Here is a 13,749-nt window from a genome sequence, read left to right on the forward strand (position 1 = left end):
GATACTTATATTTATGATTAAGCAATTCTATCATTTCCAGTAGTTTGCATTTAAAGTAGGTGAGTTCTCTAGCTAAGAAGTAAATACAGTCAGATTTGCAAAGTTTAACAAAGGAAATAATCTTGGTGGGCAACTCTTGTCTGATATCAGATTTCTTTGGGAATTTTTGTAAAGATCAAAGAAAAGTCCATTGAACACTCTATCAAAGATTTTTTTTTTTTAACTTAACCTTTGGTGTTCTTTCCTCCTTCTCCACCACTCTCCTCTCTGCCTCCTGCAGTGCTCTGTATGGAAGTTTGACACTGCAGCAACCCCCATCACTTTATAAGCAGGCAAGGGTGCATTAAAATCATGGTGGTAGCTACAAATCTAATACCTCAGGGTCCCAGTCACTATGTGAAAGACTTATCAGAAATACTGTACACTTAACAGACCATTTCCTACCCTTTGTCTGGTCATTATGGAAGGTAGAAAGAGAAAAGCTTCCTAGGAGTTGCATGTTACCTAACAATACGTTGACAACAAAAGGCTAAAAGTATAAACAGATCCTTGTCTTCTTGATGGCAATTAGCAAATACTGATTCTCTTCCCTGCTTATTGAACATACAAACTCATACAGCCCCTTGCTTATTTATGTAGTGTGTCATTGTGTTTATTTTCAGACTGATGGAGTGAGGTAGTTCTCTTCTTGGCTTTTCAAAGTACAGATTCTCTCACCCAAACATGTAGAATTTTTAACAGACATCTGCCATTTTCTACTTGGACAGTTTTCATTAATATTTTTAAGATCCAAAGGGCTATTTCTTTTCCAATAGCGTCTTTTCCAGTCCACCTTGACATTTTAACAGTTAGGTTTTAAAAATAAACACCATTGTCTAGTTTTACAGTGCTCAAAGTGTTCAGGCTGGATGTGATACTGTTTTCTTTGCTGACTGGGCCTGCATTCCCAGAACTCACTGCAGAAATGGCATTCAAGACTGTGCTGATTGGAGTGATGAAAATTTATGTGAATAGAAGACTTCTCTAATCATGTTTTGGAAAAGCTAGAAACTGTTATTAGTTACCTTAAGACTTCTCTCCAAAAGAAAAAAAAAATGACATATGTATCTTACTGGGGAGAGAGGAGCCTCCTGGAGCATGAATCCAGTGTTACGTAATGGAGAGAAGTCTGATTAGTAGAAATGAGACCCAAACTTTAGTGACCTTTAGCCTTATCTAAACTTGTTTCCAAATTTTCAAATGCAATTTTCTGTCATGTGTGCCGCAGGGTTATTATGGGGATGACACAAGTTTACCGTAGTTTGATTATTTCAACAAATAAAAGGTATTAATCCTAAGAGTTCTCAGATCAAAATTAGATGTATTATCTTCATTAGCATAGCCCTGGTTCAGATTCAGCTGAAAGCTTGTTTGGCCCAGGGCTAGTCTTGAAAACAGTGGACAACAGCCAGCATGTAGTGACAACATCCAAAAGATCAACCAGGGGCTTAACATTCTTTCTAGCAGTGCCTGAGATCAAAAGATCAGACCTGGGTTTGAATCTCATGCTGCCACACCACAAGCTGTGTTGACCTGAGACTCACCTCTTGAAGATGGTTTCCTTATTTGTACATGGCTCTTTGGTGGGGGCACAGGGGGAGGGGGAATTATGATGATAACCAATGAGATTACATAAAACAAGTGGAACAGAGCATAACATCTAATAGCCAGAAGGATTGTGGGCAATTAAAGAAAAAAAAAAATGTAAGGATATGGTGGGTTGTAGTATTGTTCAATAGTATTTGCTGCCCTGCTCTGAGGGAGTATTAGATTTTCTCAGTCTTCATGGCCATCAGACTTGACTATATACGTGACTTTCTCTGGCTGACGAAATCTGATTAATGATGTGCATCACTTCCCAACATAGGTTTGCAGAGCCAGCTGGTTGTTTGCCCTCTTTTCCCAATCCTGAGACCAGCTATGTTCCAGTTAGATGCTACTCCCGGAGTAAAGTGGAGCCCAGCCACAGGCAAACCACAAACATCAAGTGTGTCAAATAAATCTTTGTAGCAACTAAAATTTAAGTCATTTGCAACTGTAGCATAACCCCGTTTATCAGTCTTTTAAGGTATTAAAAGAAAAACCTTTCTTATTAATCTATGGTCCCTCACACACAACAGACCATTTAAAAAATGAAATGATGAAAAAACTTTTCTCTAGGTTGTTGGAGAAAAACTCTGGGTACAGGCAAAACAGGATTAACCCTAGTTAGCATCTGCTAAAAAAAAGCAAGTTGCCCTGTGTAGGCCTGACTTGGAAATCCATTGTAATTCTCTAGTCCCATTCCTGTACGGATCTTGTACAAACACCTGCAAAGATATTCAGAGTGACATTCTTCACATGCCCAACCCAGCCTATAACTTTCACCTCAGTATCTTGTAATGAGCTGAGAAAATCTCTAACTTAAAATCTCATTTCTTCAAAGTACAGCCAGTGGACCAGCAGTATCAGAATCACTTGGGAGCTCATCAGAAATGCGAACCTAGGGGCACCTGGGTGGCTCAGTGGGTTAAGGCTTCTGCCTTCGGCTCAGGTCATGATCCCAGGGTCCTGGGATCGAGCCCCACATCAGGCTCTCTGCTCTGCAGGGAGCCTGCTTCCTCCTCTCTCTCTCTCTGCCTGCCTCTCTGCCTACTTGTGATCTCTGTCAAATAAATAAATAAAATCTTTAAAAAAAAAAAGAAAGAAATGCGAACCTACAGGCCCCACTCCAAGCTTTCCCAATCTTCTGCCCTCCTTTAGCTATTCCACTTGGTCAGTTACATATAAGTGACATTTGTGTCTAACAGCTTTCTAAGCCAGCAAAGAAGCCCAAATTGAGTGCTCCAGGTAGAGGTTGCAGTCTGGGGCTACAGTGATTATGTAGCAGTCCAACCAGACCCACAATCGTCTGGAAACATGTACTTTTTTGCAATTTTGTAAATCATTGACACTGAAGTCTTTGCTACTGTAGCAGTGTACTTTAACAAGACTGATACACGTCCTTTGAAAATAACACAATGTTAAAATGTGCAAATACTATTTATACAAGTATTTCATTTTTGGTAGTTTACTTACAGTGACTTTTAGATATAGCTGCATAGTACCCTCAGAAGGTACTTAAAATTGTTATGTAAACTTAAAACAAATTCTTATGGCTACAAGTAGAAACTAAGACAATTTTCTTTCTCATTTGCCTTGATGCAGATAACCCATTTATTTTAATTATCATTTGTAAATGTTTAAGTTTTTCCAACATTATGATTGCTAATACAAATTTTTTTTAAGTAGCCTTATAGATGGGATGATGGAACTGTTCAGTATCCTGATTGGGGCACAGCACAAATATTGTATGCTAAATTTCTTTCAAATGTATACATGTAAACTTTACTGTTATTTCAAAGATTTTTTTCTAGAGAAAAAAGCCCTATTAAATTGTTACAACTTAAATTTAAGATGAGGTGACATTCCTAATACAAACACTAGTTTTTTCAGGGGTCTAACAGAATATCCTACAAGAAGTTGAAGTAATGAAATAATGAAGTTGAAACAGAAAAGTTGAAATAATGAAAAAAATCATTTTCATTAAGAGATTACTTCCACTTTTTTAAGGTACCCTTGTGTTACAACTAGAAAGTGGAGCTACTAACCCCTACTTCGTAGATTGAGAATTAAATGAGAGAAAATTAAGTGCAGTAATATGTTAAAGGCACTTGGTATATACTTACAATATAGACAATATTAAGAGAAACTCTTTCTCACCCACTAAGCAATATTCCATCCCTTATAATTATACCCATTACTTACACCACTGTAGCTCTGAGGGCTGCTAGAGACAAGTTTTAAAATATGAGAACTTTATACCACTGTTGTTATATTATACGGCCATTTAAAATCTTTAATCAAATTTCACCAAAGATTACCAGCCATATTACATGCCATGATTAGCTTTCTATAAACAACTTTGCTTTCCATGTACAAATCAGTGTTAATGAAATAAAAAGTAGAACCGTATCCTAGGCAAAGAACTTTATTAATCTTGTTTCAAACTTTATTCCCAGGCTTCTTCAGCTTAATAAGCTGCAAAGAATGAATTGTGTATAAGCAAAAACTGAAAAGAGCTGCAGTGTCCAAGGGGCTTGGGCTTAAAAATATTAGAGATCTAGATTTTATCAGATCCATGAACAAAATTTTAAAAAGCAGTCATAATATAAAATAGCAGCTCCCAGTAACTTCTTTAAGTTTTATCTTCTTCAGAAGTTGACTCAATTCAGTTTGCTTCATTCTTGGAAGCTTCATCAAAATTCTCCACAAGATCTAGGGGAAGAAAAAAAAGAAAAACTGAAAAATCCCAAATCTACAAATCATCAGATTTTAAAAAGAGGTTAAAAAAATGCTCTAAAAATATATCTTACAGTTAAAAATCAAGATATATACTTAAAAACTTTATTTCCAAAGAGACCACTACCCATTTGGCACATTTTCAAGTATAGGTTCTGGAATGTAATTAAAACAAGGAAAAGAGGGAAATTTATTAATCTAATGACACAGATACTATGCTTAAAAATATGCACATGCCCTCCCCAGTTCCATTTCACCCCAAGAATTAAAACTGAGCAATAGTAATATATTAGTCAACATGGGGGTCAGAACCAAAGAACACCATCACAAACAATATAAAGTTTTCCTGGATTCCTAAAGGTCACCTATCTAGGCAAAGTGGAAGTATTTCAGTCTAGTGATTCTATTGCTCAATAAACATGTTTTATAACAAAACAATTTATTTTTTTTAAAAAAAGATTTTATTTATTTGAGAAAGAATGAGAGAGAGAGAATATGAGAAGGGGAGGGTCAGACGGAGAAGCAGACTCCCCGCTAAGCAGGAAACCTAATGTGGGACTCAAGGATCATGACCTGAGCTGAAGGCAATCGCTTAAATAACTGAGCAACCCAGGAGCCCCCAAAACAAATTACCAAGTAACAGCTAAGAAAGCAAAATCCCTCCTGATGGCCAAGAGTTTTTCTGATTTTAGAATGGTTATACCATATCCCAAGATACCTGAACTTCTCCATGCCTTATCATGAATTTATTAATCTCTAAGTAAGAAACAGGTCTCTGTGATCTACTAGTATTCTATTTATGTGCTAACATACATACTTATTCAATATTTGAAGTCTCCAATTAGAAAAAGCCAAGTCTACAAACATAACTCCTAGTTAAATAATACCGCATTATTTTTTTCATTCTGGGCAAGGTTCATGTCTTCCTTTCCTGTCCTTTATGTTATTACCCCCTCCCCCAAGTTAAGGCTTTCCTTTAGTACAAAGATTGGTTATTCTTCCTTCTAAGATTTTCTAGTTTAACCATAAATGAAGGTTCCTACCTGGAACTTCATCGTCATCATCCTCTCCAGTAGCAAGTGGTGCTTTTCCATCCACAGCTGTGAAAGTGAAATGACTATGTTACACATTCATTAAGTCTTTAAAAACATTAACCAGAAGAACAGATGAAAGACCAAGTGTTGTTAGAACTTATGACAACAATGACATTTGGGATTTCATCCCTATGTACTAATAATAACACGGTAGCCTAATGTCTACAAATGAACTAGATGCTGTTCACAGCCAACAGAACAAATTTCATACCTGTATTTTCAATCTGACCCACCACGGGTCCTGAAGTGGTATGAAAACAGAGTGCCCCCAGGGTAGCAGTAAACCCACATACCAAATTATGGGAAGATTTCTTTTGGGAGGCAAAAATTAAGAGACTGTTTTCTCAAATGTTTTGTGCATGGCATATGGGAGATGCTTAACAAACCTTTACTGAAATGAAAATAAAATGATCAAAAAATTAAGTGCCTCTGATTGGTGGTAAGCATCCTTTTTCTTTTTAATACACAAAAAAGTGAACTATACATGGAGACCTCCCAGTACTATCCCTATCAGATTTTCAGTGGGGTATTTCCAAAGCCTACTTTAGCTCCAAAGGCCAAGACTTTCTAGAATTTCTTACGCCTCTCCATCTGACCGACACCCCGTCCACCCAAAGCCCCCCAAACTCTTATCTACATAAAAGCAGAAAAATGCCTAGAAAAACATGGAAGACTAAATAATGGACCATATAATAAGCCTGTCTTGCTTCTACATTGCCATTCTCCAAAATTTTAATCAGAGAACCACAGCATAAAGTAGCTACATCTCTTAATGCACTTACTCAACTACAAGATTCTTCTGCCCTGAACAAAATCCTTGTACTATAATGAAAAACACCCAAATAATGGCAGGCCAATTCTTAAACATTACTGGTAATACCAGTTGTAAATACACTGAAAAAACCTGACAATTTATAATATATTTTAATCAATTCTTAACAGTTATCCAACCCCCCCAAATTAACATTTATCATTTCCAGCTGATAAAGGTAAAAATTTTAAACCACTGATCCAAAGCAAGTTGGCAAAAAACATTCCACTGAATCAAGTATAAAGTCCACAGCAAACTAGTTAACACACTGAAAACACTAAGAACACCTGCTTAAAAGTCATTGTAAAAATTGTCACTTTTTAGAGGAAAACTGTCATTTTCAAATTTAAAGATATTCATATCTACTTGAGATCTTAGAAATTTCCTGATAAATCGGTAACCCTGGGCAAAATCACTAAAGGAAACTCACATTGTTTGGGCAGAGCTTCAGCCAGTCTTCTTAAACTAGTCAGACTGTCTGCACCAAGTTGGTTTAAGATACTGGGTAGCATTTCTGTCAGCTGCTTTGTCTCAGCATGGCCTGTAATGGTGAAAGTGTTCGCTGCCAGCGATGCCTGAACTTTGGGGTTGTTAAAGTGGATCACTGTTCCTTGGTTTGTGAACATATTCACCTATCAAGAAAAAAAAATTAATTAGCAACACCCAAAACCCCAAACATTCTATTAAGGAAAAGCTTAAGTCTGGCTAACTAATCCACTATTTCACTGTGAGGCACAGGAATATTTTGCCTGGAATGGAAAGTACAATCTAATCACTTTCAGACTTAGCACTCCCTAATATTCACTAGTGGAATAGAAACCTATTTTAGAGGGATATGAAATTCTCTGTTGGGAGTAGAAAAAAAAAATTTAATGCATGGCCACTGAAGTTTTTTCCGACCAAAACTTGTTTTATAAAGAAATAAAATTTGATACTTACTTCTTCAATACCAGAGATATTGTTTACCCCTAACTTCTTTAAGGAGAACTGAAGTTTTTTATCATCTGCTGTAGCTGTTCTATGAACCACCTTCTTCTTTCGGCGAGCAGTTCCCTAGAGTGAGGAGAAAAAAAAACCTCACCACATACACACCATAACAGACATTTTTTTTAAAAAAAGATTTTATTTATTTATTTGACAGAGAGAGATCACAAGTAGGCAGAGAGGCAGGCAGAGAGAGAGACAGGAGGAAGCAGGCTCCCCGCTGAGCAGAGAGCCCGATGCGGGACTCCATCCCAGGACCCTGAGATCATGACCTGAGCCGAAGGCAGTGGCTTAACCCACTGAGCCACCCAGGTGCCCTTCTAATTCCTTTCTGACCTTTGGATCTTTTTAAGAAAACTACCATAAGCACAAACTTTTAGGCAGCAGGTAGGGAATGATGGAAGCAGAAAGAGGGTAACAAAGGAATTGTCTATAAATCCTTAACAACTTCTAAGCTTCTAGTTTTGTCATATATAAAACAATGATCTTTTCAAAGTCTTATTTTTTAAATTATCTGCTCTAGAAGTGATCAAAGAGATAGCATGTATCAACCTAAATTAAGCATCATTTAGAAGTTAAATGTCCAGAACTATTAGCCTTTTCTGTTTTCCATTAATATTCACAAGCAAGACAGTGTATGGACATGTTTAAATGAGTTTATAATAGACTTTTATAATACCTAAGAACAAAATCTTAAGTTTTTATCTTAAACCACAAAGCCTCTACATGATATGATCTGCTCTGCCCCTACTATTCTATTCTTGACCACATCTTGTATCACATACACATTCTCATCTTTAGCCAAATAAACCTCCTCACAGTTCCTTCAACAGGCCAAAAAGGGCCTTTGCACATACTATTCCTTTCTTCCCTATCATCTGTATTTGTTCCCTCCCTTACTACAGATCTCTGTTCTTACATCACCCTATTAGTGGTCTTTCCCAGCCACCCTATGTAAAAAAGCAACTACTACAGTTATCTCTATCCATCCAGGTTTATTTTCCTTCCTAATTATTACTATGAGATAAATGTAATTTATTGTCTGTCTCCCCTCACCAAAATGTAACCTCCTTAAGAGATTCCATTCTGTGGCTAAAATTAACAAGTCAGGAAATGACAGATGCTGGTGAAGATGCGGACAAAGGGGAACCCTCCTACACTGTTGGTGGGAATGTATGCTGGTGCAACCACTCTGGAAAACAGCATGGAGGTTCCTCAAAAAGTTGAAAACAGAACTACCTTATGACCCAGCAATTGCACTACTGGGTATTTACCCTAAAGATACAAATGTAGTGATCCAAAGGGGCAAGTGCACCCAAATGTTTATAGCAGCAATGTCTACAATAGCCAAACCATGGAAAGAACCTAGATGTCCATCAACAGATGAATGGATAAAGAAGATGTGGTATATATACACAATGGAATACTATGCAGCCATCAAAAGAAATGAAATCTTGCCATTTGCAACAACATGGATGGAACTAGAGCGTATCATGCTTAGCGAAATAAGTCAAACGGAGAAAGACAACTATCATATGATCTTCCTGATATAAGGAAGTGGAGATGCAACATGGGGGGTTAAGAGGCTAGGAGAATGATGGGATTGGGAGGAAGACAAACCATAAGTGACTCTTAATCTCACAAAACAAACTGAGGGTTACTGGGGGGAGGGGGGTTGGGAGAAGGTGGGTAGGGTTATGGACATTGGGGAGGGTATGTGCTATGGTGAGTGCTGTGAAGTGTGTAAACCTGGCAATTCACAGACCTGTACCCCTGGGGATAAAAATATATGTTTATTAAAAAAAAAAAAAAGAGAGAGAGAGTCCATTCTGTTTACTGCCATGAACAGTATTGAGAACAGTGTCCAGCTCCCTGAAGGCACTCAGTAACTTGAATGAATGAACAAAGGAATACAGGCTTCAAGCAAGTTTGTGGCCACTTGTTCATATACACCAAGTTTCCAATCTCCTCCTTCTCAAATATAACCCATAAACTTCCACAACTAGGCAAATGAGGCTCTCATTTTCTGCTTAACTCTCCGTAATACTTAATAAACTCAAGAACTCTTATGTATAGATTAAGCCCTTTACATGATACATAAAGCTCCTTATGGAAAGGTTACCACCCACCTATTTCAAAATACCCCAACCTACATACCAATTTCTTTTTTTTTTAAGATTTTATTTATTTATTTGCCAGAGAGAGAGAGAGAGAGAGAGCGCACGCGCAAGCACAGGCAGGCAGAGTGGCAGCAGAGGCAGAGGGAGAAGCAGGCTCCCCGCCGAGCAAGGAGCCCGATGTGGGACCCGATCCCAGGACGCTGGGATCATGACCTGAGCCGAAGGCAGCCGCTTAACCAACTGAGCCACCCAGGTGTCCCCTACATACCAGTTTCTATTTGTCTTTTAAAACCCTTTTCAAACCATTATCTCTTTCATGTCATCCCTAAATTCTGCCATAAACTGCCCCAAGCAAAATCATTCCCATTTCTAGATTTTGAAAATGCTTCTAGGGGAACCTGGATGGCTCAGTGGGTTAAGCCTCTGCCTTCAGCTGTCATGATCTCAGGGTCCTGGGATCAAGCCCTGCATCGGGCTCTCTGCTTGGCAGGAAGCATGCTTCCCCCCCCCCCCCCACCGGCCTGCCTCTACGCCTACTTGTGATCTGTCAAATAAATAAAAAAAATCTTTAAAAAAAAAAGGAAGAGAGAGAGAGAAAAAGAAAATGCTTCTACTGCACTATGTATATTACACTATGAAAACAAATTAAAAAACAAAAACCAAAAAAACCCCTCCCCTACTGGCGTTAAAGTCCCCTAAGGGACCATAAATTTCTTAAATTTCATATTCTCAGAACCGAGCACAGTTAAAGTCTTAAGTAAATGATAGCCGAACCGAGTAACATATTATAGCTACCAAAAAAAAAAAAAAAAAAATACTGGCTACCAATCCCCCCAAAAACCTTTAAGAATAAAGATCACTTTGATGTAGTCACGTAGATACCTGGTTTTCAAAGAATTCTCTCTAAAAGACATTCTAAATGACTACTCTAAGATTCTAAAAACAAACCTGACACACCTTCTATAGATTCCACACAGTTCACATCCAGAGAGTTCAATTTTTACTGATGTAATTTAGTATCAATGCTCTGACCAGATATTGAATAAAGCACTTTACACTACTTATCTGGAAGTACCTAACACAGGTTTCTCTAAGGCAAAACTAACTCACCAAATTTCATACTCCATAATAAAGAAGTTTTTTAAAAGGTCCGTATTACAAGGACATAAGTATTTCCTATGTCACCTAAACAAAGTTCAATCCTACATCAGCCTTAAGAATCTAAAAAACTGGGGCGCCTGGGTGGCTCAGTGGTTTGGGCTGCTGCCTTTGGCTCGGGTCATGATCTCAGGGTCCTGGGATCGAGCCCCGCATCGGGCTCCCTGCTCCGCAGGAAGCCTGCTTCTCTCTCTCTCTCTCTCTGCCTGCCTCTCTGCCTACTTGTGATCTCTGTCAAATAAATAAATAAAATCTTAAAAAAAAAAAAAAAAAAAAAGAATCTAAAAAACCTACACTTTCCTTGCCCTAGAATGTTTCTCATAGCTAAATGATCAGTACCAAAGAAAGACAGCACACAAGCACATTATCCACAATACTTCCTGTAAAACCTGTACTAAAAGACACTTAAAAACACTAATGTAGGGGCATCTGGGTGGCTCAGTAGGTTAAAGCCTCTGCTTTCAGCTCAGGTCATGATCCCAGGGTCCTGGGATCGAGCCCCACATTGGGCTCTCTGCTCGGTGGGGAGCCTGCTTCCTCCTCTGTCTCTCTCTCTCTCTCTCTCTGCCTGCCTCTCTACCTACTTGTGATCTCTGTCAAATAAATAAAATCTTTAACAAACACTAATGTAAGAACACTGAAACACTGACCACAAAGGATATAATGAGTTCTTCTGGGACCTGAAGGCCACACCTAGCTTTTAACAATTGCTAAGAACAAGAAACACCTACCATTTGTTAATGGGCAGGTGCAGATGCTCAAGACTACTAGCTTCAGGAAAGAAAAAAGGATCGTGATATATTCATTGTTGGCAAAGTTCAGTAATTTAACAAATGCATTGTTTAAGCCTACATGCAACCTCTATTTCACAGAAGATTCTACTTGAAGACAAATGTTTAAAATTGGGAAAAACTAATAGGTAATAAACTTGTCCTAGGGAAGCTTTACAAGTTTTACCAAGTAAAGACATGCTCTGTTCCAACAGGCTACCACACCTTGTTAAATACTAGGAATGTGCTAACATGATGCAAAATACAGCTAAGCAGACAGACCTCTGTCTGGAGCAGACATCTGACTTAAGTACATCACTCAGAAAACAATCTAATACTTCCAAGATCAAAAAAGAATACTCTTGAAGATCAGTATCCAGCAGGAAAAACCAAACAGCCAAAAACTTAACCTAAAAACCCACCAATCATTCTCATTCTCTCAGTTTTAGCATATTAACAAAGCCAAAATTGAAAGAGATCTGCTTAGGTAGTGTTTTCAAATCCACAGTCACTGCCTTAAACTCTATGATGTGCCTCTAACATACGTATCTTCCAAATCTCCTAGAAAACATACAACTACTCTAAACTGCATTTAAGAAAGAATTACAGGCCTTAACTTAAAACAGACACAAACTTCTAAGTATTAAGCACAACAATTATCCAGAATCTTACAATATAAACTACAGTTCAAAAGACAGATGGAACTAAAGCTCAGAGTTAGCATAGTTATTTTAAAAAAAGAAAGAAAGAAAGAGAAAAGGCAAAGCACCGAATGTATACAACTTAGGCCAAACAAGGTAGAAGGTATGATGGCCACTGATGGCCACTAACAGAATTGACACATTTTCTTACTGATTAAACTAGGAAACACTTTTGTTCTACTTAAACACTGTAACACAAAACATACTCACACAGAAGTAATGTTTGTTGTTTAAGTTCTCTTTTCATCTAGACTCACTTTTCTCTTTTAATCTACAACATACAGGTCCCACTGACACACTCTATTGTACACCATTTAACCCGCCCCCCCCCGCTTTGCTAGCTCTATGAAATGCCCTCTAGAGACAGTGACAAGCCAATAACACAAGAAAAGCAAATCCAAGGGTAAAAACAAAAAACAAAAAGCAAATACCACCCCAAACCTTTAAACTTCAAAAAGCTCCCGAAACTACTGAAACTTACTTTCCCACCAATGCGCACTTGTGCTTGCAGTTTGGCGAGTTTCTCCTGGTTCATGATCGTTTCTTTCATCTAGAAAAACAGGAAACCCTCAGCGAGGAAAGGTCTGGTTCACTCTAGCATTCCACGCTCGATATTTCCCAAGACACCAACCAAAGGAAAAAAAAAAAAAGTCCTAAACAGGCCGAGGCCTGAATTCCCAATCCACCCCGCAAAGCTCCCAATTTCAGTTTTGAGGGAGCGTAAAGAGCACCCACTTTCCTACTCTCCTCAACACCCCCCCCCGCCCCCTTACAAGCCGAAAAGGGCTCTAACCCACGCCTGGTCAGCACCCCCCACCCCCGGCCCTGGCCCGGCCTCGGCCTAGCCAGGGCCTGCCCGGCCCGGCCCAGCCACTCTCCGCAAGCCTCGCGGTACCTGAGGCTCCTGTCCTCGGGTTCCGCCGCGAGGTGGAGGAAGAGACGGCGTCGCCTCGCCCCCAGGGCAGCCGCCCCTGGCTCGACCTCGCCCCCGAGAGTCAGCCTGAGTGGGTGCGCCTGTCCGTCGCATCGCCTTCCTCTCCTCAGCCCTGTCCCTCCCTGTCTCGCTCCTTCCGGGCACTTCCCGCCCCCGTTCCCGTCCTCCTCCCACGCCGGCGTCCAGAGCCTTTTTGTACCTTGTTGGAGCGGAAATGGGACCGCGCGGGGGACTAGGGTTGGCGCTCAGGGGGTCTCGGGCGGACCAGCTGAGATTAGGTGCACACACGCGGGGACGCAAGATGGCAGCTAGAGGAAGGCCGGAAGTGATGCAACGCTGCTTCCTCCAAAAGTCAGGAAACGGACTTTGCCGCGAGTTTAGTGCTTCGCTGCGCACGCGCGGCTTGAGGCCCCGGCATTTGTGACCGACCCGGTGGGGCATTTGTCATGGAGCGCGGGCCGGTTTGGGGCCGCACGAGGGGCTCTGTACTGTCGGCGCCGCGTGTAGTCCTGGGAAAGACCATAGAGGAGTCAGAAAGAACGGTTCTTTGCAGTTAGGGTTGAGTAAGTCGGCCCTGATCCCCAAATTCCTTACCCTCAGAAGAAAGGGCAGTTCACATTTGCGGAAACGCTTGGGGCGCCCCGCGTGTATTCATCTCTTCACTCGCTCTGGCTCGCTTTTTGGTGTAGATTGGAGCAATTCTCTGGATGTTTTAGAATTTCCTTTCCGGCCCATACTGGCTTTTACCGAAACATTTTGTCACAACTTTGCCGAAGTAAACTAATATTACTTTCCAGGATGAGGTGGTTTGGTGGGTT

The 13,749-nt window shown here is 39.8% G+C and overlaps 1 protein-coding gene across 3 annotated transcripts; it reads right to left on the reverse strand.

Annotated features, from left to right (window-relative positions):
- Positions 1 to 3,890: 3,890 nt before the first annotated feature.
- Positions 3,891 to 13,353, reverse strand: BTF3 (basic transcription factor 3). Of its 3 annotated transcripts, none has more exons than XM_082724982.1 (6): positions 12,893 to 13,276; positions 12,479 to 12,547; positions 7,204 to 7,317; positions 6,695 to 6,896; positions 5,403 to 5,459; positions 3,891 to 4,335 (listed from the first exon to the last, which is right to left on the reverse strand). In XM_082724982.1, exons 1-6 carry the CDS (start codon positions 13,022 to 13,024, stop codon positions 4,289 to 4,291), a joined length of 621 nt encoding a protein of 206 aa, XP_082581108.1. In that variant the 5' UTR covers positions 13,025 to 13,276; the 3' UTR covers positions 3,891 to 4,288. The 3 variants fall into 3 exon arrangements, with proteins under 3 accessions (XP_082581108.1, XP_082581110.1, XP_082581109.1); XM_082724984.1 differs by having other exon boundaries at positions 4,033 to 4,335; positions 13,131 to 13,353; XM_082724983.1 differs by having other exon boundaries at positions 4,033 to 4,335; positions 5,403 to 5,476; positions 13,131 to 13,275.
- Between the last annotated feature and the right edge of the window lie 396 nt (positions 13,354 to 13,749).

This window comes from Mustela nivalis, assembly GCF_964662115.1.
Source record: "Mustela nivalis genome assembly, chromosome: 3".
Classification (NCBI taxonomy): domain Eukaryota; kingdom Metazoa; phylum Chordata; class Mammalia; order Carnivora; family Mustelidae; genus Mustela; species Mustela nivalis.

Bases quoted from the DNA above. Each gene is read 5' to 3' on its own strand.
- BTF3 (XM_082724982.1), bottom strand. From the start codon at position 13,024: ATGCGACGGACAGGCGCACCCACTCAGGCTGACTCTCGGGGGCGAGGT. The intron at 12,548-12,892 runs GTACCGCGAGGC...CTGTTTTTCTAG, and splicing joins CCCGAGGACAGGAGCCTCAG to ATGAAAGAAACGATCATGAA. The intron at 6,897-7,203 runs GTAAGTATCAAA...TTTTCTTGATAG, and splicing joins ATATCTCTGGTATTGAAGAA to GTGAATATGTTCACAAACCA.